A 23,334-nucleotide genomic window follows, 5' to 3' on the forward strand; every position below is an offset into this window, starting at 1 on the left:
CTCTCTGTCAAATAAATAAATAAAATCTTTAAAAAAGAAAATGGGACTGAAACTCTAATTACAAAAGCAATTTGTACCAAAAAAGAAGAGAGAAAGAAACAGAAAAATGTTTTCCAGTGAATAAAGTGAGTTAAAAATAGAGTATTTGTGTTAATATGGATACTTGGGTGTTAAACTGATCTCCAAAGGGAAGTATAAGAATTTTTAAAAATTTATTTGACAGAGAAGGTAAGCACAAGCGGGGAGCAGGAGTGGGGGAAGCAGGCTCCCCACTGAGCAAAGAGCACATGTGGAGCTTGATCCCAGGCCCTGGGATCATGACCTGAACCGAAGGCAGACACTCAACCAATTGAGTCACCCAGCTGCCCCAGAAGTATAAGAACTGTTGTTGGCTGTGGTGTGAATCAAAAGAAGGACAAGCTACAGGAGCAAGGGACTTTAACTTAGGGTCTGCATTTAGATTTCAGGGGATCCCTAGAAATTAATGGAAACATAATTTCAGCTTTATTTTCAATAATCCCAAGGTCAAAGTTAGCATTTCCTGCAATAGTGAATGTAGCCAAGAAAGCACAGTAATATTTGCAGTAGCTTTCTTTGTCACTTACTACTGGAATTTTCCTGTCCTATGAAGTGGTTAGAGGTATCTCAAAACATTGTTTGTGTTCACTCTTACTTTGAAATAATGGTAGTTATTTAATCTGCCATTAGAACTTATTATAGAATATATTAATAAAGCACATCTATGTTGATATCATAAATTTGTTTTAAAATATTTTGATGACTGTTTCAATTTAACCGGTCTCCTTTGTGATGCTATGTATTTTATGTATTTAAAACCATCATTCTGAGAAGGGATCCATAGGCTTCTCCCCATAGCTACAGTCTGGGGTACAGAAAGGGTGAGGACCTCTGTAGTAGAGGGTCTGCCAGAATTAGAATAAAAGTTGGCTCCCTGGGGAGGATGCTGGCAAAAAGATGCAGTACCTTTTCCAGTTCTAGTGGGGATGAGGACACTTGGGGGAAGGGATAGGAAGCAGGAGGGAAGAGTCAGAGGGGCCAGAGGCCAGGAGTTCATGGGGGAGGGTATTGTGCTCCAAGGGCAACTTTTTTTTTTAAGGTGAGATTGAAAACAAAAACAAAAAAACAAGGTAGACCTAGAACAGAGGCCAAGAGAAAGGGTTGTTAACCATGAGAAAAGCACGCTGCAGAGATGTTTAGATCTGCTAATAGCGCTTTTAAAAAAGCATCTGAGTGTGTTGAGTGACTATCAGTAATCATTGAGTGATGGGTCTAGTCGAATGAATTTCAGTAGCAACAATGGGGTGGTGAGGGGTGGTTACCTGCAGGGTTTGGGAAAGAGAAGGCAGATGCCAGCCACCAAGGTGGGCGTGGGCGAGGAGGATGAACATACAGAGAAGAGGGCAGCGTGATTCCTTTCTCATTGTGTTCGTCCCCGGAGTCCACCACCATTTGGACTTAAGGCTTTTGAGTTCTGTTCTCAGGTCTGGAGATCTCAGGGAGAAGGTTTACAAAGAACAGTGTTTGTTCGATACGAGTATTCAGTGCTGGTAGAGATCTAGGGAAATGAGCATTTTTCTGGAATGCATTTTCTGAATGAGCATTAAGTACCTTTAAAATGTTCACGTTCTTTGACACAGTAATTTCATTCCTAGGAATTCAGCCCAAGGAAATCATCGAAAGTGTGGCTCTCTGCACAAGGCTGTTCATTATAATTTCATTATGATGAAAAAACAGAAATAATTAAGTACTCAAAACAGGAAGATGTAGAGTAAATTATGGTACATCTGCGTCATGAGAAATTCTTTGGCCGTGAAAGTATCTACAAGGAGTTTTTAATATTAGAGGAAATGCTTATAATAAATGCTAAATAGATTCAAAATTATGTAGAGAAAACATCTCAACTATGGAAAATGTGCAGAAAGGGAGTGGAAGGAAATATGCCAAAATGTTTAAAAGTGACTTCCTCTTGACTATGAAGTTATAGGGAATTTATTTTCTGCATTTTTACTTTTTACTAAAAACTACCACAGAGTGTGTATTTCTCTAGAGAAAAAGTTCCACCACACAAGTAATATATAAAATCTTAACTGTTGGGGCACCTGGGTGACTCAGTTGGTTGAACGTCCAGCTCTCGGTCTTGGCTCATGATCTCAGGGCCCTAAGATAGAGTCTCTTCCCCATGTCTCTGCTCTCAGCAGGGAGTTTGCTTGGGATTCTTTACCTCTGCCCCCCACCTCCCATGCTCACATTCTCTTTCCGTGGAGTGAACAAATAAGTCTTTAAAAAAAAATTACTGTAAGAATTGAAAACACAGAGCTCAAATGATACAGAAGTATAATGGGAAAAAATAAAAGTCCCCTGAAGTGTTAACAGTTTACCTCCTCAACTTCTAAATTTTTTATATACACATGTGCATACACTTAGACCAATATATTGTGTTTTCTCATTTACCTAAGTGGGATCATACTATATTTTTCTACAGCGCTTTTCTTTTTCACTCCTAAAAATGTCTTTGTTATCTTTCCACATCGGTGTGTGTAGTCTGACTTCATTTGTTCTCTGCTGCCGTGTATTTAATGATGTGGATAACCACAGGGTGCCTAACAAGTCCCCACTATTTGAAGCCACTGTGCATGTGGCGAAAACCTTCGCGCGGAACTGTGACTACCCTTAGGATGGGGACACGGAGGCAGAGTCGCTGGATCAAAGACCATGCACGTTTATCGTTTTGGTAGAGACAGCCTGTGTGTGTCGAGATGATACAAACTTGTCTCCTGGAAACAAGACCCTAGAACAGCAGTGGCTTGAAACTAGGTAGTTGTTCACTTGTTCAGTTCCTGACCTAGGTGTAGGCGGTCCATGGCTAACATTCCACCTCCAGAGTGGCAGGGATGCGGATCCCTCGTCTTTTTTTTTTTTTTTTTTAAGATTTTATTTATTTATTTGACAGAGATCTCAAGTAGGCAGAGAGGCAGGCAGAGAGAGAGGGAGAAGCAGAACCCCTGCTGAGGAGAGAGCCCAATGTAGGACTCCATCCCAGGACCCTGGGATCATGACCTGAGCCGAAGGCAGAGGCTTTAACCCACTGAGCCACCCAGGTGCCCCTCCGTCTTATTGCTCTGCTGTCTCGGGCACTTGGCTTTCATCTTACGGTCTGAGATGACCGCATCTGCTCCTCCATTCATATCCACTTTCTGGGAAGTGGGGAAGGAGAGGTCTAGGGCAGAACCCAGAACTTACACTGTCCCAGAATTGGGATCTTCATCCTGTTGGCCGTCCATAGCAGTGAGGTGCCCCAGGCAGCAGTGTGCACAGCTAAATGTCTGTTTCCAGAGGAAGAAATCTCGTAAAGCATTGGGGAGGGTATGTGCTATGGTGAGTGCTGTGAAGTGTGTAAGTCTGACGATTCACAGACCTGTACCCCTAGAGCTAATAATACATTATATGTTAATAATAAAAAATATGTGACTCATTAAAAAAAAGAAATCTCATAACAGATATGTAAGACCTGTCCACTAAAAACTGCAAAACATTGCTAGAGTGCCCAGATCAGCTCAGAACAGGCTTTTTTTTTTTTAATTTTTAATTTTTAAATTTTTTTATAGACATATAATGTATTTTTATCCCCAGGGGTACAGGTCTGTGAATTGCCAGGTTTACACACTTCACAGCACTCACCATAGCACATACCCTCCCCAATGTCCATAACCCAACCACCCTCTCCATACCCACCTCCCCCCAGCAGCCCTCAGTTTGTTGTGTGAGATTAAGAGTCACTTACGGTTTGTCTCTCTCCCGATCCCATTTTGTTTCATTTATTCTTTTCCTGCTCCCCAAACCCCCCCATGTTGCATCTCCACTTCCTCATATCAGGGAGATCATATGATAGTTGTCTTTCAGAACAGGCTTTTTTTTTTTTTTTTAAAGATTTTATTTATCTATTTCACAGAGAGAGAGAGATCACAAGTAGGCAGAGAGGCAGGCAGAGAGAGAGGGAGAAGCAGGCTCCCTGCCGAGCAGAGACCCTGATGCGAGGCTCAATCCCAGGACCCTGAGATCATGACCTGAGCCGAAGGCAGAGGCTTAACCCACTGAGCCACCCAGGCGCCCCCAGAGCAGGCTTCTTAAAAGTCTTCCCAGCATGGGAATGGGCCATGGGCTCTCTGCACATTACCCGTTTGTATTACTCACCTGTTCATCTCTCTGGTGGCTTTCTTTCTCTCTCACTGATTAGTAGGTGCTCCTTTTTTTAAAATATGGATAGTATTGGAGTACGGATAGTATTTTGATAATGGATTTGGTTTTTTAAGTGTTACAAAATATTTTCTTAATAGTCAGTATCCTTTAACCGGGTTTTTGATACTTTTTGACATATTGAAGTTATGTGTAACCAAGTCTGCCTATCTCCTTATGACCCTGGGTTTTGTCTTGCTATTATAACTTTTATAATCAGAAAAATAAGAATATCCAATTCAGAAAGAGAGACGGGGCACCTGGCTGGCTCGGTTGGTAGAGCATGCAACTCTTGATCTCAGGATTGTGGGTTCAAGCCCCATGTTGAGTGTAGAGATTACATTTTTTTAAAATTAAAGATTATTTATTTATTTGAGAAAGGGCACTAGAGAGAGAGCGAGCAAGCACAAGTCGGGGACAGAAGGAGAAGAAGAAGCAGGCTCCCCACTGAGCAGGGAGCCTAGTTCAGGCTTGATCCCAGGGGATCACAACCTGAGCCAAAGGCAGACACTTAACCAACTGAACCACCTAGGCACCCCCAGGTGTAGAGATTACTTAAATATAAGTAGATAGACTTAAAAAAAAGAGGGGGAAAAAGAGCTAAAGAACATGAAGCAGCAGCATGGGGAACTCACAGAGACAACCTCTCATTTTCTTTTTATTCTAATATCCTCTTTAATAGGCTGTCTCTCTGGAGCTGTTTGAGGGATCTGGGTTTTAGAACTGAATAGGACTGAGATAGGTAGAGGACAAAAGAGAAGGTATCCTAAGTTAAAGGAACAGCATAAATTAAACCTCAGAGGCACAAATAAATCTGGCTGAAATGGACTTAACTAGAAAGGCATGTGCATTGGCAACACAGGAAATAAGCTGGACAGGTCGAGAATGGTCTTTGGAGAACAGGGCAGCGGCTGAATACAGTGATTTGAAGTCAACACTGGCATTAGGAGAAATATAGCAAATGAAAAAGGATATGCACTTATGAATATGCATAAAGGGATTCTTTTTAATAAAGGTAGTTTTTTTGGATAAAGGTTTTTTTAAGGAAGCAAATTAAGTGTCTAACAAAAGGCAAATGGTTGAGTAAACTAGGGTATAGCCACTTGATGGAGTACTAACACTGAGAATAGTCATTTTTGAAGGCTGCATGGAAAAACACTAAAATTATAGTAAAAGAATGTGATTAAAAAGCATATAAAAATCATAATGATGATTACAGCTATTTAAAGAAATATGCTTGTGAAAAAAAGACTGAAAAGGAAAACTTGGAAATAAAAGAGGTATATTTGGATAATGAGTATTTTTCTTTTTCAATATCTTAATTTGTTGGTGTCGTTCTCTGTTTATAATATTTTTAAAAGAGGCAGGTGTTAGTGGATATGAGAGAATCAACAGAGGCTTTTCAGGGCTTCCTGAAGGTGAACTGGGAGCTGGGGGCCGAGTGCTGCTTGGGAAGAAGGAGCCTGACCCTATGGGATGTGTGATCCAGGACCAAGGGACCTGCCGGTCCCTTGGTCTATAGTCCCGGGATGACCAAACTTCTTTTCTTGCGTTCCAGGGTCTCCTAATGCTGCTACAAAACTTACCTACGATACACTGGGGTAACGAAGAGATCGGGCTGCTTCTCGCCGAGGCATACAGACTGAAGTACATGTTTGCCGATGCCCCTAACCACTACCGCCGATAGGTGCTGTCTCCCCAGGGGGACCCAGACTGTCCCCATCTCTGATGGCAATCTGATCACTGTGGCCACCGTGCGAGCCGTGGACTCCGGCCAGGAACCACTCCTGCTGTAAAAAGCTCCCATCCGCCGCCCAGGTCTTAACTTTTCGGCGTGCCTGTCCACCACTCCATGTCTCTGGATGTGTTTCTCGGACCATTGTCAGTATTCCGTGATGCGTGGATGGGCCCAGCTCTGGGAGACGACTGGAAAGGAGGTACAGGGTTGTCTGCCCCTTTAAAAGAAACTGGACTAAAGAAGGGGAAGGCTCAGGGTCTCAACTCACATTGTCCCTACATGGACTGACTGTCTCTCACCTTCCGGCCCCAACTGATGCCGTTGCTTTTTGTGACATAGTTCGATTTGATCACAGGTCAAAAAAAAAACGCCTTATGTTTTCAGAAGACTCCTGGTCCCTCCCGCTCTCCCTTTCCCCACCCCACCAGTTCCTAGCCCACTGGTCTGAGCCAGTGAGGGGCAGCTTGAGACTGTTGTTCTCACATAGAGGAGGCCCTGATGCCTGTAACTCTGGGAAGAGGCCTGCACCCAAGGGCTAGGGATGTCATTTTTCCTTTTCTCCCCAAATGTGCGTATGTGCCCTTGCGTTTGTGTGTGTATGTGGGTATACACACCCACCGGCATTTAGTTACGTGTCTGAATTTCTGTGTCCAGACAGACTAGCCCAGTCGCCACCAGCTGGGAAGGGCCCTGGTGACCAAGTATACAGGCGTCCCTTGAGAAGGATCAGGGCAGGGGAGGGAGAAGGGGTTTTACACCTCTCCAAACCCTTTTCCCATGATGACCCACTCCAAGATATTATGTGTAAATTGTGTTATTATGTATATGGGTAAAGATGTACAAATATATGTCCTCTTTGTAGCAGATATGATTTTATATTTATAATGTGCATCAACATGTGAAAGCAATCTCGGTCACTAGCACAGACGAAGTTGCCAGGCAGATGGCTCTGGCATCTCCAGGTCGGGTTCTGGGTGCCCTCCTGTGCAGGGGAGGACAGGTGTCCACCAGAGTGAGCACCGCTGAGCAGACAGACCTGCTTTGACAACAAGTGGCAGCCTTCCCAGCATCAGTGTCTCAGAGTTTTTCTCTCTTCCCTCCCCACTCCCCCCCACCTCCCCAGGTCCTTGTGGAGCATCTGCCCCACTCCTTCCCCGTGTTGGGCAGACAGAACCCCCCACCTGTCCCCCAGAGAGCCTCCCAGAGAGGCACCCACAGAGGCGGGAGCCCTCCTGCATGTTTTCGGTCCCTCCCTTTCCCCCAGGAGGCTGGGGGAGATCTTTTGTTTTTCCATTTTTTCCTCCGGGCAGCATCCTATTCAAGACAGATGCTGTGACTGATTCATCAGTGCCAAGGAAAGGGGTTTTCTGCGTCTCCCTGGGGTTTGGGGCTCTTCTCAGAGAGACAGGCATCCAGTGTCCCCCGCTGTCACCATCACACCCCCCACAGCTCATGAGAGGGGGCGCATGTTTGATTTTGGGTGTTCCATAGCGGAGAGGTGGCAGGGGCGGGGGCGGGAGGAATGGTGGTGAGCATCTGTCCTTCTGGGAAGCCGGTCAGTGTCCCTGGTGGGTGACACCCTTGAGTCTGCCAGTGACGCCCCACCATGCTGGCACGTTCCATTTCTCATCTGGAGCTGTTTCTCAGGCATTCTTCCTAACCCTCCCCGTCCCCCTTCAGTGTGCCTCAATAGTTTCCTTCACAGAGCGAGAGGGCTGTGACCCTCCCCTCACCTGGACTAATTAAAGAAAGACATTTGTGTTCCCAAATGGTGGTTTTATTTTTTTAGTTTTTATGTTTGTATGGAAATTGTGGATAAAGTGAAAGGATTGTAAATAAATAGTGTATTTCCTCCTCCACTGCTGATTTTTCTCCTGTGGATTTGTGTAATCTGGAACCTAGGGCATCCCCTTTTCTCAGCTTTTTCTTGCTGAGATTAGTAAGTATGGGGGACGCATTTGCTGTAGGGCAAGCGGGGCACCAACAGAAAATCAGAAGGCAGTCTCAGAGGACTGAGCCCCCACTCTGGAGTGGGGGGCTGTGGGAGATACAAAAATAAGGCATGTGGTGCCCAACCACTAACGTTTACACAGCACATCACCATGTGCCCGGCAAGCTCTGCGATGACTGCTGGAGTGGTTTCTTCACCCAGAACTTCTTCCTAGGACACATCTGAGAGTGTCTCTTGGTTTCAGTAATTAGGAGCTATATTAGGATTAAATTCAGCAACATGCAGCAGAAACCAAAAAGTAACTGTGGCTTACACAGCAGGGGAATTTACCAGACACCTCAGGGCTCAGCGGGGAGTCTGCTTTGCCCTCTCCCTCTGCCCTTCCCCCCCGCTCAATCTCTCTCTCACCCAAATAAAATCCTAAAAGAGAGAAGAAAAGGGGGGTGGTGTGCCTGCATGGCTCAGTTGGTTAAAGCGTCTGCCTTTGGCTCAGGTCATGATCCTGGAGTCCTGGGATGAGCCCTGTGTTGAGCTCCCTGCTCAACAGGAAGTCTGTTTCTCCCTCTTCCTCTCCTCTGCCCCTCCTCCTCCTCCTTCTCTCTCTATTAAAAAAAAAAAAGAAAGAAAACCAGGGGAATTATTTTTCCCTCCCATGAAAGTCCAAAAGGACTAGCCTGGGGCTAGTATGGTGGATCTGAGTCACAAAATCTTTAGGAACCTGGATTCCTTCTCTGGGTCTTCATGGGGAAGATGGCAGCTGGCGCTCCAGCCACTGCATTCACTTGCCAAAGCAACAGAATGGATAAAGAAGAGACCAGGAAAAAGGAATGAAAGAAATATGTCACCAGTGTTTTAAGGAATGTTCCAGAAACCTGCCCCATAAAATCTCCTTTTATAACTCATAGACAGAACTTGGTCCCATGGTAGGTCACACCTAGTTGGAAGGGAGGTTGGAGGATTAGTCTGGTCCAGGCAGCCATAGGCCTCACTCAAAATCAACAAGTGTTGCTCTCGACAGTTCTACGTATTTTAAAGAACTTCAGAGGAGACATTTACCATGCATGTTCCTCCTTCATTCCTGAAGCTCCAGCTTCCCCTCTGAAACAGATTTCCCTTCTGCCTGAAAACTCTTGAGCAATTCTCTTAGTGTTCCTTCATCTGAGAATTGTCTTTGTTTCGCCTTCAGTCCCAAATATGTATTCTCTAGATACAGTTATTTCCTTTCTGCACTTTAAAACTGTTGTTCCACTGTCTCTTCCGGTTTCTGATGAGCACTCCACAGCCTTTGAAATCATTGTTCTATACATTTTTTATTTTTTAAAGACTTTATTTAATAGAGAGCGCGAGAGCGAGATGAGAGGCAGAGGGAGTGCGGAGCCCAACACGGGACTCGATCCCAGGACCCTGGGATCATGACCTGAGCTGAAGGCAAATGCTAAACTGACTGAGCCAACCAGATGCCACATTATTCTATATTTAACTCATTATTTTTCTCAGACTCCTTTTTAAAAAAAAACTGTGACAAGATGTATATAACAAAGTGTGTCAAAGTGTGTCATTAAGTTCACTTTGAGGTGTACAATTCAGTGTCAAGTGCATTCCTGTGTTGTACCACCATCACCACCGTCCATCTCCAGAACTCATCTCATCTTGCAAAACTGGAACCGTACCCATGAAACAACAGCTCCCCCTTTCTTTTTCTATATGGCCTTGGCAATCACCGTTCTACTTTCTGTCTCTAGGAAATTGACTACTCTAGGTAACCTACGTAAGTGGAACAATACAGTACTTGCTTTTGGGAATGGCTTATTTCACTTAGCATAATGTCTTCGAGGTTCGTCCATGTTGTAGCATATATCAGAATTTCCTTCCATTTTTTAAGGCTGAATTATACTCCAGCAGACGCATGTACGTGCGTGCGCGCGCGCGCACACACACACACACACACACACACACCCCATATTTTGTTTCCATCCATCTGTTGATGGTCAAATGAGTTCCTTTTCTTGGCTTTTAAGAATATTGCTGTTATGAACATGGGTATATAAACATCACTTAACGGGGAGCCTGGGTGGCTCAGTCAGTTGAGCATCTGACTCTTGATTTCAGGTGAGGTCATGATCTCAGGGTCCTGGGATTGAACCCTGCATCAGGCTCTGTGCTCAGCAGGAGTCTGCCTCTCCCCCCACTTGCCTGTGCTTGCTCGCTCTCTCTCTAAAATAGATAAATTAAATAAATAAATAAATAAATAAATATCACTTAGAGATCTTGCTTTCAATTCTTTTGGGTATATACCCATAAGCAGAATTGCTGGACTACTTGGTAATTCTATTTTTGATATTCCGAGAAGTTGCCATGGTTCTTCTCAGATTGCTTTTTAGAAGTTGGATTGTATGTGTATCTGAGTGGGGGGGGTGTTTGTATTTGGAGTTGTATTTGGAGTTTGTTGTGTATTTGGAGTTTGTTGCATTTGTCCTGTTTGGGGTTTGAGATTCTTTTTTCTTTTTCCTAAGATTTTATTTATTTATTTGACAGAGAGAGGGCGAGTGCACAAGCAGGGGGAGTGGCGGGCAGAGGGAGAAGCAGACCCCTCAATGAGCAAGGAGTCCCATGTGGGACTTGATCCCAGGACTCTGAGATCATGACCTGAGTCGAAGGCAGATGCTTAACCCACTGAGCCGCCCAAGCACCCCTTGGAGTTTGAGTTTCTTGAATCAGTAATTTTATGTCCTTCCCCAAATTTGAGCTCTCAGCTATTATTTTTTTTTTTAATTTATTTATTTGTCAGAGAGAGAGCATACAGGCAGGCAGAGTGGCGGGCAGAGGCAGAGGGAGAAGCAGGCTTCCCATCGAGCAAGGAGCCCGATGCGGGACTCGATCCCAGGACGATGGGATCCTGACCTGAGCTGAAGGCAGCTGCTTAACCAACTGAGCCACCCAGGCATCCCTCAGCTATTATTTCTTCAACTATATACATATTTCTCTGCTCCAATCTCACTCCTCCCTTGGGATTTCAATGATATGAATGTTGGACCCATAGTTCCTCAAATTCTGTTCTATTAATTCACTATTTTTCCTTTCTGTTCTTCAAATCAGGGACTCTCCATCTCTCATTAAGTTCATTGACTCCTTTTCTGTCATCTCCATTCTACTATTAAGCCCACATAGTGAATTTATATTTCAGATATTGTGGTTTCAGGTTCTAACATTTCCATTTGATTCTTTTTTATAGTTTCTGTTTCTCTACTGAAATTTTTTATTTTTTCCCCTTCATTTCAAGTGAGTTTACTTTTGCTGCATGGAGCATAATTGTAATACCTGTTTTACATTTTTGTCTGGCAGTTCCAACATCTGGGTCATCTTGGGGTTGACATCTTTCAATTGTCTTTCCTCTACAAATAGACCACCTTTTTCTAGGTCTTTGGGTGTTGAGTCATTTTGGATTGTATCCTGACATTTTGAATATTACATGTGAGAACTCAGTCTTCTCCAAATCCTCTAGAGCAAGGGTCAGCAAACTATGGCTTATGGCCCAAATCCAACCCTCTTCCTCTTTTTATGAATAAAATTTCATTGAAACACAGCAGTATTTGTTCCTTTACATCTTGTCATTGGCTGCTTTGACTCTACAACAGCAGAGTTGAGTAGTCCTGATAGGCTGGATGGCCCTCAAAGCCGAAAACATTTACTATCTGGCCCTTTATGGAAAAAGTTTGCTGATCTTGGGGTGCCTGGGTGGCTCAGTGGTTTAAGCCGCTGCCTTCGGCTCAGGTCATGATCTCAGGGTTCTGGGATCGAGTCCCGCATAGGGCTCTCTGCTCAGCAGGGAGCCTGCTTTCCTCTCGCTCTCTCTGCCTGCCTCTCTGCCTACTTGTAATCTCTCTCTGTCAAATGAATAAATAAAATCTTAAAAAAAAAAAAAAGTTTGCTGATCTCTGCTCTAGAAAACACTGACTTCCTTTTGTTTTGTTTTGTTTTAATAGGCAATCTACCCAGTTAGGTTCCAGCTTCAAGTTCTCTCACATCTGTGGGCCATTGTTCCAAGGTCATTTTGGTTTTTCAGAGGCTTTGCTATGCTGGGTCTGTTTTGACCATGCAAAACGTGTGCCAGTTCATACACAGAATAGCCTCCCCTTCTCCAGCTGGCTTCTTTTAGGATTTCCTCTAAACGCTCTGGCTGGCTCTCTGGTGCTCTGTTTCCTAGTCAGCCAGAATGACAGTGCTTCTCCAGAAATTTCTACTGCCCAGACTAGTGCTGACACTGCCGCATAATTGAGTCCTGCCCTTGGGGCAGGTCTGGGAGAGACAGAAAAAGAACTAATTGTAACCCCCCCCCCCCCCCACACACACACTCTGGCTCCCAGGGCCACTTTTCCCAAGTCCTTTGGTCAGAGAGATGTGGTTTGTGACATAAGAAATATATATTTGGTTTCTGGGACGCCTGGGTGGCTCAGTGGTTAAGCCTCTGCCTTCGGCTCAGGTCGTGATCCCAGCATCCTGGGATCGAGCCCCATATCGGGCTCCCTGCTCTGCACAAAGCCTGCTTCTCCCTCTCCCACTCCCCCTGCTTGTATTCCCTCTCTCGCCGTGTCTCTCTCTGTCAAATAAATAAATAAAATCTTAAAAAAAAAAAAAAATATATATATATATATATTTGGTTTCTGCCTCCGGTCCCTGATACAGAGCTCCTAAAACCCTTGGAATTTTCTGAGTGGTAGGAGCATCTTTTGTTCACCTCCTCTTTTGAGGTGACTCATGGTGAGCTCCGGAATAGCTTCAGGGTGGGGGGCTGGTCACCAGAAAGACCAAGCCATCGTCATAAGCTTGGATCTTTCAGCCCTATCCTTTGGGAAGGGGAGAGGGACTAGACATTGAGCTAATAATCAATTATGGCTATGTGATGAAACCTCCCTTAAAAGCCCTTATCACTCTTAATCTCACAAAACAAACTGAGGGTTGCCTGGGGGAGGGGGGTTGGGAAAAGGTGGTGGGGTTATGGACATTGGGGAGGTATGTGCTATGGTGAGTGCTGTGAAGTGTGTAAACCTGGTGATTCACAGACCTGTAACCCTGGGGCCAATAATATATTACATGTTTTAAAAAAATGAAAAAAAAAAAAAAGATTTAGTTTAAAAAAAAAAAAGCCCTTACCAAAGAGGGGCGCCTGGGTGACTCAGTTGGTCTAAACATCTGCCTTCGGTCAGGTCATGATCCCAGGGTCCTGAGATCGAGTCCCAGTTGGGTTCCCTCATCAATGGGAATCTGTAAGTCTTTCTCTGAGTTCTGTGAGCCATTGTGGCAAATTATCAAACCTAAGGAAGGGGTTAAGGGAACGCCCCAATTTAGAGCCAATTGGTCAGTATACCAGTGACAACCTGGGGCATATGACTGGCATCTGAAGTAGGGGCAGTCTTTAGGGACTGAGCCCTTGTGGGTTCTGTGCTAGTTCCAGGTGGTGTCAGAATTGGTCCAACTGGATGCCCACTGGACTGGTTGGTGTCCAGAGAGCTGGAGAATTCGTTGATGTGGGAACCGTCCCCCCTACATTGGGTGTTAGGAGTGTTGTGAGTAGAGCAGAAGAGACAAGAATTGTTTTCTTTTAGGTTTCTCTCAGTTTTTGCTGCTTCTGCTGCTGTGAGGTCCCCTTACCTGGGACCACCTCTCAAGTCAAAGCTGTAAGATTAGACGGAAATATTTTGAGAAACTCATCCCCTACGGATAGCTTCTTCAAGCTTTGCCTCTCTTCCTAATTTGCCTGCTTGTTTACTTTTCAGAGTTCTCAGGTAGTTCTATTTTGTCCAGCATTTTTAGTCATCATTAGTGGCAGAGAGAGATTTCAGTGGGCTTACCCCACCGTGTCTAGCACCAGAAATCCTCCGAAGGTTTTCGTCCACAACCTACAGTAGAAAACATGTTTTACGTTGAGCCCAGCACAGAACAAACAGAGACACACAAATAATGAATGTTTCACAATCAGTATGTCCCCTTCATCTGTGTGCTGGCCTAGGACCTTTTCTGTTGTATTCCATTTTTCAAAAATGCTGATCAAGACTCATTACTGAGTGTTAACTTGAATTTTGAAAAACACAGCTCTGCATGTGACTACTGAAATGGGAGAGAGAAGCCTGCTGCTAGCTGAAATAAACTTGAGCACGTTTCGACAAGTCCTGAATAATAAATATCACAGCTGATAATGCAATAAATTTGTAAGTCAAAAAAATGTGATGAGAATTGCATTATAACCTTGGATTATAGAACTCAAGTTTCTCTGTGTGAGAAACATTCCCACTCCCTCCCTGCCGTTCCCCAACCCTACACAAAGGTGAATTGAATTAGGGATTTCTATGTTTTTTTGTAGTCCAAAATAGCCAACGCAGGGTGATAGGATTCAGTTGTAAGTCACCCCAAGCCTATTTTATATTAGGCACCTGATACCAAGTATTAGTTGCAAGATAAACAGCCTGAAGCGAGCTCTATAAGGAGAAGAAAACAAGGCAGTAATTATTGATACCTGATTCCCACAACCTTCTTTCCCTCCGTCTTGCCTATTTTCTCCTTTCCTCCCTCCCTCTCCCCCTCAATAAAATCAGACGGGTAATAAATATTTGAAGTGGTACTGATCCTTGGCAAGTTAAAGGATGCAGGCGCTTAAAGTAACAGCCCGAGCCCCAGCCAAAAAGGAATGTGGTAGTTTCCTCCGGTACTACTTTCATGGACCTCTGAAACATCCACCATTTATTTATTTATTTATTTGAGAGCGAGTGAAAGAGAGCATGAGAGGGAAGAAGGTTAGAGGGAGAAGCAGACTCCCCATGGAGCTGGGAGCCTGATGCGGGGCTCAATCCCATGACTCCAGGATCATGACCTGAGCCGAAGGCTATCGCCCAACCAACTGAGCCACCCAGGCACCCTGAAACATCCACCTTAATTACTGATTAAGCTACCTCCAGAATAGAATGAACTTGATGACTCATTATACGCACTTCCAAAATATAATAAACCTGATTAAAGGTATCAGAAATATCTTACAACTGTATACGGAAAGCGCTTTGTTTACACAAAATAGCACTTAATACACAAGCTGCCCAAAGCAGATAGTCCCCTTTTCCCTCCTCACTTACTTCTGGTTTTCTGAAACATTTCCCTTTCAAAAATAAAAGGCGTCTTTCCCTGATTCCTTCAGCGCAGAGTCTTACAGTTGGGGATGGGCAGATAAGAGATGATGGAATAAATGAGTAAGAAACAAGAGGGGCTCCTGAGTGGCTCAGTTGGTTAAGCATCTGCCTTGCATCTACCTTTGGCTCAGGTCATGCTCCCAGGGTCCTGGGACTGAGCCCCGCACTGGGCTCCCAACTCAGTGGGAAGTCTGCTTCTCCCTCTCCCTCTGCTGCTCGCCCTACTTGTGCGCTCCTGCTCTCTCTCTCTTTGTCAAATAAATAAATAAAATCTTTTTTAAAAAATGAGTAAGAAAAAAGGAAGAGTAAGTGAGAATATGGAGCCATGAACCCTACCCCCCCAACACACACACCCCAAGGCTGGATCACTCCATCCCGGATCTTACCTGCCCCCAGACACGCTGAAATCCTCCAAGTCTAGAGAACCCATCTGTGTTCACTGCCCACCCCACCCCCAAGAGGACTAAATGCAACAGTCTATTGAAAAGTCGGCCTGTGATCTCAGGATTAGAGAGTACCGAAGAAGAAACATAGGACTTCACTAGAGATGCTACATCAAGAGTCCTTTCTTTGCTCTATTTTTTGAAAACATAGTAAGAAAAAGTTCTGCCTCACCTCTATTGAACCTCACCGAGGGGAACCACGCTTCAAATCAATGGGCAGAGCCATGCCACCAAAATGGATCAACCCTTCCTCACAGAGGAAACTATTTGCTTTAGACGTTTTTAAAAAACCCATCTTGCGGGTGCCTGGGTGGCTCAGTGGGTTAAGCCGCTGCCTTCGGCTCAGGTCATGATCCCAGGGTGCTGGGATCGAGTCCCGCATCGGGCTCTCTGCTCAGCAGGGAGCCTGCTTCCCTCTCTCTCTCTCTCTGTCTGCCTCTCTGCCTACTTGTGATCTCTCTCTCTGTCAAATAAATAAATAAAATTTAAAAAAAAAACAACAAAAAAAAACCCATCTTGCTTGCAGATGGGTAACAGAAGTCTAAAATTGATTGAAGGGATTTCTAACTCTATAATAAACCAATTTAAGGAGAAGACATCTTGTTTTCTGTCTTTTAGACCAGAGAACATAGAGAAAACCCAGGGAGAGAGACTTTACACCTGCTGGACATGGCCTCTACAGCCGCTGGTGCTCCATCCCTCTACAATTATAGCTCACAGTGATTGGGCACTTACTACGTACCAAGCAAAACTACCTTATAGGAATTCCCCAGATCAGTCCTCCTAACAATCCTACAAGTTGAGCGTTACCCTTATCATCGCCCTTCTCTTACAAATGCGGAAGCTGAGGTTTGAAGTAGTCAAGTAACGTGCCAAAGATCTCCTGTCTAGTAAGTAGCTGAGCTAGGATTTGAACTCAGGCAACCGGGCTCCAAACGCCACACACCTCCACTGCCAGGAGCCTCTAAGTTTCCCACTCAACTAAGGGCTGACCTTACACAAAAGCCACAGAGTGAGCAAAATGTGATCGCTTGTACTCCATTCTTCCCCCCAACCTCTATTCCGGGGAGATTAAAAAGAAAGGAAGTGGGAGAGAGGAATAGGAAGAGAAGGCTTTGTCATGATCATCATTTCTGTTCATTAGCTCGTGTTCTAAAGTCTGCCAGAGAGACCTAGCTGTCCACCAAAATTCATGCTCCCCTTTCTAAGGAATAGAGTAGTTCCTGGGAACTGGCTGATCAGCCAGGGATTACGTTCCCCAACCTTTCTTGGAGCTAGGTGGGGTCATGTGACCAGTTCTTTCTAAGAAAATGTGAGCCCGGGGAAATGTATGTCACACTGGGGACAAGACAGTTCAGAAGCTGGTGTGCCTTCCCCATTCTGTCTTCCCCTGGTTTGCTTTGTAGACGCAGAGGACTCTAAGCCCTGGGGAAGAGAGGACTCCAAGCCCTCCAGGATAAAAGAAGTCTGAGTTCCTGAATGACTCAATGAAAGGCTGTCCACCAACCAGGAACACTGTGGTGGACAATTGTATGAGTAAGAAATAAACTTTTATTGTGCTCAACCACTGAAACTTGGGGTTTGTATGTTACAGCAGCTAGTGTTACCCTAACTAATATAGAAACAGATAAACCAATGACTGTCCAACCACCCTCCCCCATACCTTTCCTGTTCCAGTTCTGTATTGCTGTAGAACAAACGATGCCAAAACTAAGTGGTTTAGCACAACCATTGTATTATGCTCACAGACCCTGGGGCAGGAGCTCAGGTGAGGCACAACAGGGGTGACAATTAAGGGATCGCTATTCCACAAGATCTGGGGCCTTGGCTGGAAAGAATCAAAGGCTGGGGGTGACTCACTACTGGGGGCTGCTATCCTCTAAGGACACCTTCATTCCCATGTCTGCCAGTCGATGCTGGATATCAGTTGGGACCTCAACTGGAGCTGTTGGCCAGAACATCTACTTGTGGCCCGTTTGTGTGTTTGTTCTCTCCACTTCCTTGTGGGGACTGCGTTCCAAGAACATCCCAAAAAGGCTGGGTGGAAGCCGTATTATCTATTATGGCATGACATCATTTCTGCTGGTGTCGCATGCCCACCCACATTTCCAGGGGAGGAAATGTAGATGCCATCTCCCAATGGGAGGAGTGTCAGTGTCCCGTTGTAAAAGTGTGTGGGATGGGAGATCTTATAATCATCTTGGAAAACAGTCTGCCTTTCCACCATTCTCTCCTCCCCTTCCCTCCCTTCTTCCTACCCTGTGCTTCCTCCTCCTCTTCTTGTTTTCCTTTCCGCTGTCAACCCTTTCTAACATTCTGTTCAATTCACATTGAGCATATGTAGTGAGACAGGTGTCAGATCCACAGAAACAGAAAACACCCTACTTCCTTCCCTGCATCTGCTCTTCTCTTTCCCCTCCATTGTTCCCTCCTGAGATGGGTATAACTCACGGTTTCTCAGCCTTACCACTACTGGCATTTTGGACTGGATGATGCTTGTTGCGGGGCTGTCCTGTGATTTGTAGGATGTTTGCAGCTTCCCTGGCTTCTCATCACTAGAGGGCAGTAGCAGCACCCCTGCCCCTGTCAGAACAATTAAAAAAATGCTCCCAGATATTGCTACATGTCCTTGGGGGGGGGGGAGGGGAGACAGCCCCCAGTTGAGATTCACTGTTATAAGGGAATAAACAGGGGCACTTGGGTGGCTCAGAGGGTTAAAGCCTCTGCCTTCGGTTCAGGTCATGATCCCAGGGTGCTGGGATCGAGCCCCGCATCGGGCTCTCTCCTTGGTGGGGAGCCTGCTTCCTCCTCTCTCACTCTCTCTCTGCCTACCTCTCTGCCTACTTGTGATCTCTCTCTGTCGAATAAATAGATAAAATCTTTTAAAAAAACAAACAAACAAACAAAAAAGTAAGGGAATAAACAGGGGTGCCTGGGTGGCTCAGTCGTTAAGTGTCAGCCTTTGGCTCAGGTCATGATCCCAGGGTCCTAGGATAAGCCCTGCATCCAGCTCCCTGCTCAGCAGGTAGCCTGCTTCTCCCTCTCCCACCCCCCTGCTTGTGTTCCCTCTCTCACTGTCTCTATCTCTCTCCCTGTCAATTAAGTGAATAAATAAAATCTTTTTTTTAAATGGGGAATAAACAGGGGAGATGGAGTTAATAAAACCCCCAAATCTTGGAAGGCAGTATCTCCAAACTATTTTGACCATGCACTCTTAGCAATAAAAGAAGGGCAGAGGATACAGCCCAACATATGCATATTTATTTATTTGTATAAGGTCTATGTATCCTCTGTGTTGTCCTTTTATGTAAGTATAAAATATCCACAAAAGTGGAGTTTTTTAAAAGGATGGGATAAAAACGTAAGTAGGTACCTGAATATATCCTTCCCACAAGCAAATGGCTCATCTTGTATACTCTCTGGCAATGGCCAGTCCACCTTAAAGACCACTGCTGGGCCATATTGAGTACAGCCTTTGGGGCTAGAGAGGTACAAGCTCACAACTCTGGCTTCAGTTCCCAGGACTGCCATTAATGAATTGAGTTACATTTATTCAGTCAATAAAAATATCAGGAGTACAACTGAAAATAAGACATCACTCTCAAGAAGCTCATGGTGGGGAGACCCTGGGCAACCCAATAATCTCAGGTTCCTCATAGGTAAGTGGGGCTATCTGGCAGCATGGTAGTGAGGATCAAGTAAGGTAATATATGAGAAGCATATAATAGGTATTCATAAATAGTACCCACTAATTCACTGCAGGGCCATGCATGGTAACGAAAGACTGGAAAGAGCCAAACTGTATATCATTCAAGGACTGGTTGAAGAAACAAAGTACTTCTGCACAACGGAGTACTACACAGGCACGAAGAGGATAGAGGAATATGGATCTATCCTGCGATGGAGTGATTCATAGGATATGTTGTACAATAAAACAAACAGGGTATAGGGGAGGGTCAAGAAGATGAAGCATAGGAGACTTTTTAGGGCGATGAAACTATTCTCTATGATACTATCATGCTTGACAGTACACATGTGCCAAAACTCATGGGACTTTATGAAGTGAACATTAATGTCTATGAATTTTATTTTTTTTATTTTTTTTAAAGATTTTATTTATTTATTTGACAGAGAGAGATCACAAGTAGGCAGAGAGGCAGGCAGAGAGAGTGAGAGGGAAGCAGGCTCCCTGCAGAGCAGAGAGCCCGATGCGGGACTCGATCCCAGGACCCTGAGATCATGACCTGAGCTGAAGGCAGAGGCTTAAACCACTGAGCCACCCAGGCACCCAATGTCTATGAATTTTAAAAGATCATTGTAGGAGGTCAGGGGATCCTAGAGAGAATACAGAGCATGACAAAAGAATCTATGAAATAACCTCTTTGAAGTAGGTGGGGGAAAAGGGTGGCACCTAAGTAACTTTGGAAATGAGTGAAGTCTGTAAGACTAAAAGTCAAAGACTTGGGCATAAGTAGTACATTCTAGTTGATAAAGTGTTTCCCACGGGTGTAGGGGTTAACAATTCTGAAAACACTGTATGTATACTGGCAATGACGATTAGATAAATGGATGGCATATGGTGGGAGCCAGGCTTTTCAGTTTTAAAGCCGAAGGTTACAGATAAGCAAGGGCGGGGGGGCGGTGATTGGAACAATCCAGGGGCGAGGTGCTAATGCATTCAAGTTGTAAGCCATCTGTATGCATGTGTTGAGCTTACCAATGGAGATATATGTTACTACATACATACATACATACAACATAAGTGCATACATACATTTTAAACATTCATAGATACAGGGATATGGAGGAGTTAGTATTCATAGAAATATTTACTTCCCTGTCAGCTGAGAGAACCTAGGAGCAGTAACAATGGCAACAAGCACACTTAGGGTCCAGGTCTTGGTTTCTAATTCCATTTCCCGATAAAAGGAAACAGGGCTCCTTGAGAAATCGTTGACTCTAGACCTAGAACATCTTGTGCCAGAAAGTAAGGGTATGCTCTATAAAGCACAATGATGCAAGTATGTCGAAGAGACAATGTAGCCAAAGTAGGAACAATTTGAGCAATAAAATAAAGAATTGGATTATAAAGCAAAGTATAAAATAAGTATCCATGAGTCCATACCAATATGAATAACTGATTCAATAAATAAATGGGGGAGAAGAGATAAATCTCCCATGCAGAAGAATTATTTTTTTTTTTAAAGATTTGCTTTAGAGAGAGAGAAAGAGAGAAAATGGGCAAGTGGGAGGAAATGAGCAACAGAGGCAAAAGGAGAGGGGAAGCAGACTCCCTTCAGAGCATGGAACCTGATGCTGGGCTTGATACAGGGCTCGATCTTGACCCTAAGGTCATGGCCTGAGTTGAAACCAAGAGTGAGACACACACTTTAACCCACTGAGCCACCCAGGTGCCCCTCCCATGCAAAAGAATTGTAAGCAATTTATGTAGATACCCTGCTCTTAAGGAAGTGGAGCAGAACTCCTCACTCCTTTGTTTGTTTGTTTTTTGTTTGTTTGTTTGACAGAAACAGCAAGAGAGGAAACACAACTAAGGGGAGTGGGAGAGGGAGAAGTAGGCCTTCTGCTGAGCGGGGAGCACCATGCAGGGCTCAATCCCGGGATCCTGGGATCATGACCTGAGCTGAAGGCAGACACTTAACAACTGAGGCACCCAGGCGCCCCAACTCCCCACTCCTTAAGTGTAGGCTGTGCGTGGTGACTAATTCCAAAAAGCAAAGTCTGCAAAAAGGGGAGAGGAACTTTACAGAAGAGAAAGCTGACAAACACTACCTCAGCAAGATGATCAAGGTTAACATCAATAGTAATAATTCATGTTGATAGTATGTACCCTCAGTATGATATATGAGATATATGAGAATGACATTTTACCTCTATGGTCTTCCTCTCTAAAACCTATAGACCCAGTCTAAGCATGAGAAAAACATCAGACAAATCCCTGTTTAGGGACATTCTACAAAATACCCGGCCAGTACTCCTCGAAACTGTCAAGGTCTTCAAAAACAATATAAATCTGAGAAACTGTCACAGCCAAGAGGAGCCTAAGTGGACATGTCAATGAAATGTCAGGATAGCCTCTGGATGCACTTGCTGTTCCTGGATGGAATGCTAAGGAGGGGATGGAGGCACCAAAAGACATGTAATCCAAGGGATTACATGTAAGCCTAGGGAAGCATTTGCATGAGTATAGTTGCGGCTCCCACCCATTTTCCTGACCCTCTTTGACATCATAGTCTGAAATTCTTTTTCTTTTTTAAGATTTTATTTATTTATTTATTTGAGGGGGAGTTGGGGAAGAGTAGAGGGAGAGAGGGAGAGAGGGAGGGACTCTGTGCTGAGCTTGGAGACAGTGCGGAGACCCTGAGATCCTGACCTGAGCCAAAACCAAGAGTCACGTGCTTGACCAGCTGAGTGCCCCTTAGGCCAAAATTCTTGATCTGACCACGTCACACAGATAAAACTCCAGGCTGGGGTTGCAACTATGGTTAGGAAATTAGAACTGAATTGGTATTCTACTCTACCATTTAACTTGTTCCTTGGAGAAGACTACTAAACCTCTCTGTGCTTCTTTTCTCATCAACCTTAAAATAAGAACTATTGTTGTAACCACTTTCATCATAGTGTTTGTGGGGAGCACATAAGTATGTAGGGTGCTTGGCCTAGTGCTTGGCACTTAGTTCTCAATGTTAGCCCTTTGCTGTTGTGCTTTGTATCATTCATTTAGTATATATATTTCCCCTGATAGAATTGAAGAAAATTGTTAACCAGGTATTGGAAAATGAAAAAGACAAGAGGGGGTATTGAGTTATGACGGAGGTACTCTCTACAGGGAACAGCTACCACACTATGCTGGAGGACCCCCCCCCAATAATAATAATTTCAGGTGGTGGTGGTGTTTTTAATAGCTTTATTGAGGATAGTTTACATACTATAAAATTTGTTCAATGGAAGTGTATGTAATGCTTCAATGACTTTTCAGTAAATGTATACAATTGTGCAATCATCACCACAATCCAATTTCAGAACATTTCTATCACCTCCCGAAATTCTTTAATGTTTGTTCTGCCTTTAGTCCTGGCTCCCACGGCTAGCCCCAGGTAACTGATTTCTGCCTCCATAGATTTATCTACTATAAGTTTTGAAGAATTCAGTAGTAAAAGGATGTCATGCAAAACAGATGCCATTTAGGAAGTCTCAACACATTTTGTGCTCGCTCCCTCTCTCTTTTTTTAAGCAAGCTCTGCACCCAAGGTGGGGCTTGAACTCACAGCGGGAGATCAAGAGTCTCTTCTACTGACTGAGCCCGCCAGACTCAACATATTTTTAAATTACCACAAGTTTAAAGTTGCTTAAAAGTTGGTTATAGTTTTAGGTAACATGGAACTCATCATAAAGCAAAAAAAATTTTTTTTAAGATTTTTATTTATTTGACAGAGACATAGCGAGAGAGGGAACACAAGTAGGAGGAGTGGGAGAGGGAGAAGTAGTAGGCTGCCGGCTCGGCAGGGAGCCCCATGCGGGGCTGGACCCCAGTACTCTGAGATCATGACCCGAACCCAAGGCAGACGCTTAAGGACTGAGTCACCCAGGCGCCCTGCAAAATCAAAATTCAAAAGGTGGAGGTGAGTAAGGTGAGATGAGATTCCACCTACCCGCGGCTAGGACTGGGGTGGAGGTTCTGGAGAAAAGCAGCTTCCGGATGAGCCTGGTCCACCTGGGCGTAAAACACCGCACACCTGTGCCGCCCTCGCC

General features: G+C 44.5%; 1 protein-coding gene across 3 annotated transcripts in view; it reads left to right on the forward strand.

The window, feature by feature from the left end:
• TBC1D22B (TBC1 domain family member 22B) overlaps positions 1 to 6,858 on the forward strand; it is a 74,642-nt gene extending 67,784 nt beyond the window's left edge. For 2 of the 3 annotated variants that reach the window (XM_046005832.1, XM_046005834.1), the window contains one exon: positions 5,813 to 6,858. In XM_046005832.1, the coding sequence (XP_045861788.1) occupies positions 5,813 to 5,941 (129 nt within the window). In that variant the 3' untranslated portion in view covers positions 5,942 to 6,858. The remainder of the gene's footprint in view (positions 1 to 5,812) is intronic. The other variant, XR_006818372.1, reaches the window with a different exon arrangement.
• Positions 6,859 to 23,334: the final 16,476 nt, after the last annotated feature.

The sequence above is a fragment of the Meles meles genome, chromosome 5 (assembly GCF_922984935.1).
Source record: "Meles meles chromosome 5, mMelMel3.1 paternal haplotype, whole genome shotgun sequence".
Taxonomy (NCBI): Eukaryota; Metazoa; Chordata; class Mammalia; order Carnivora; family Mustelidae; genus Meles; species Meles meles.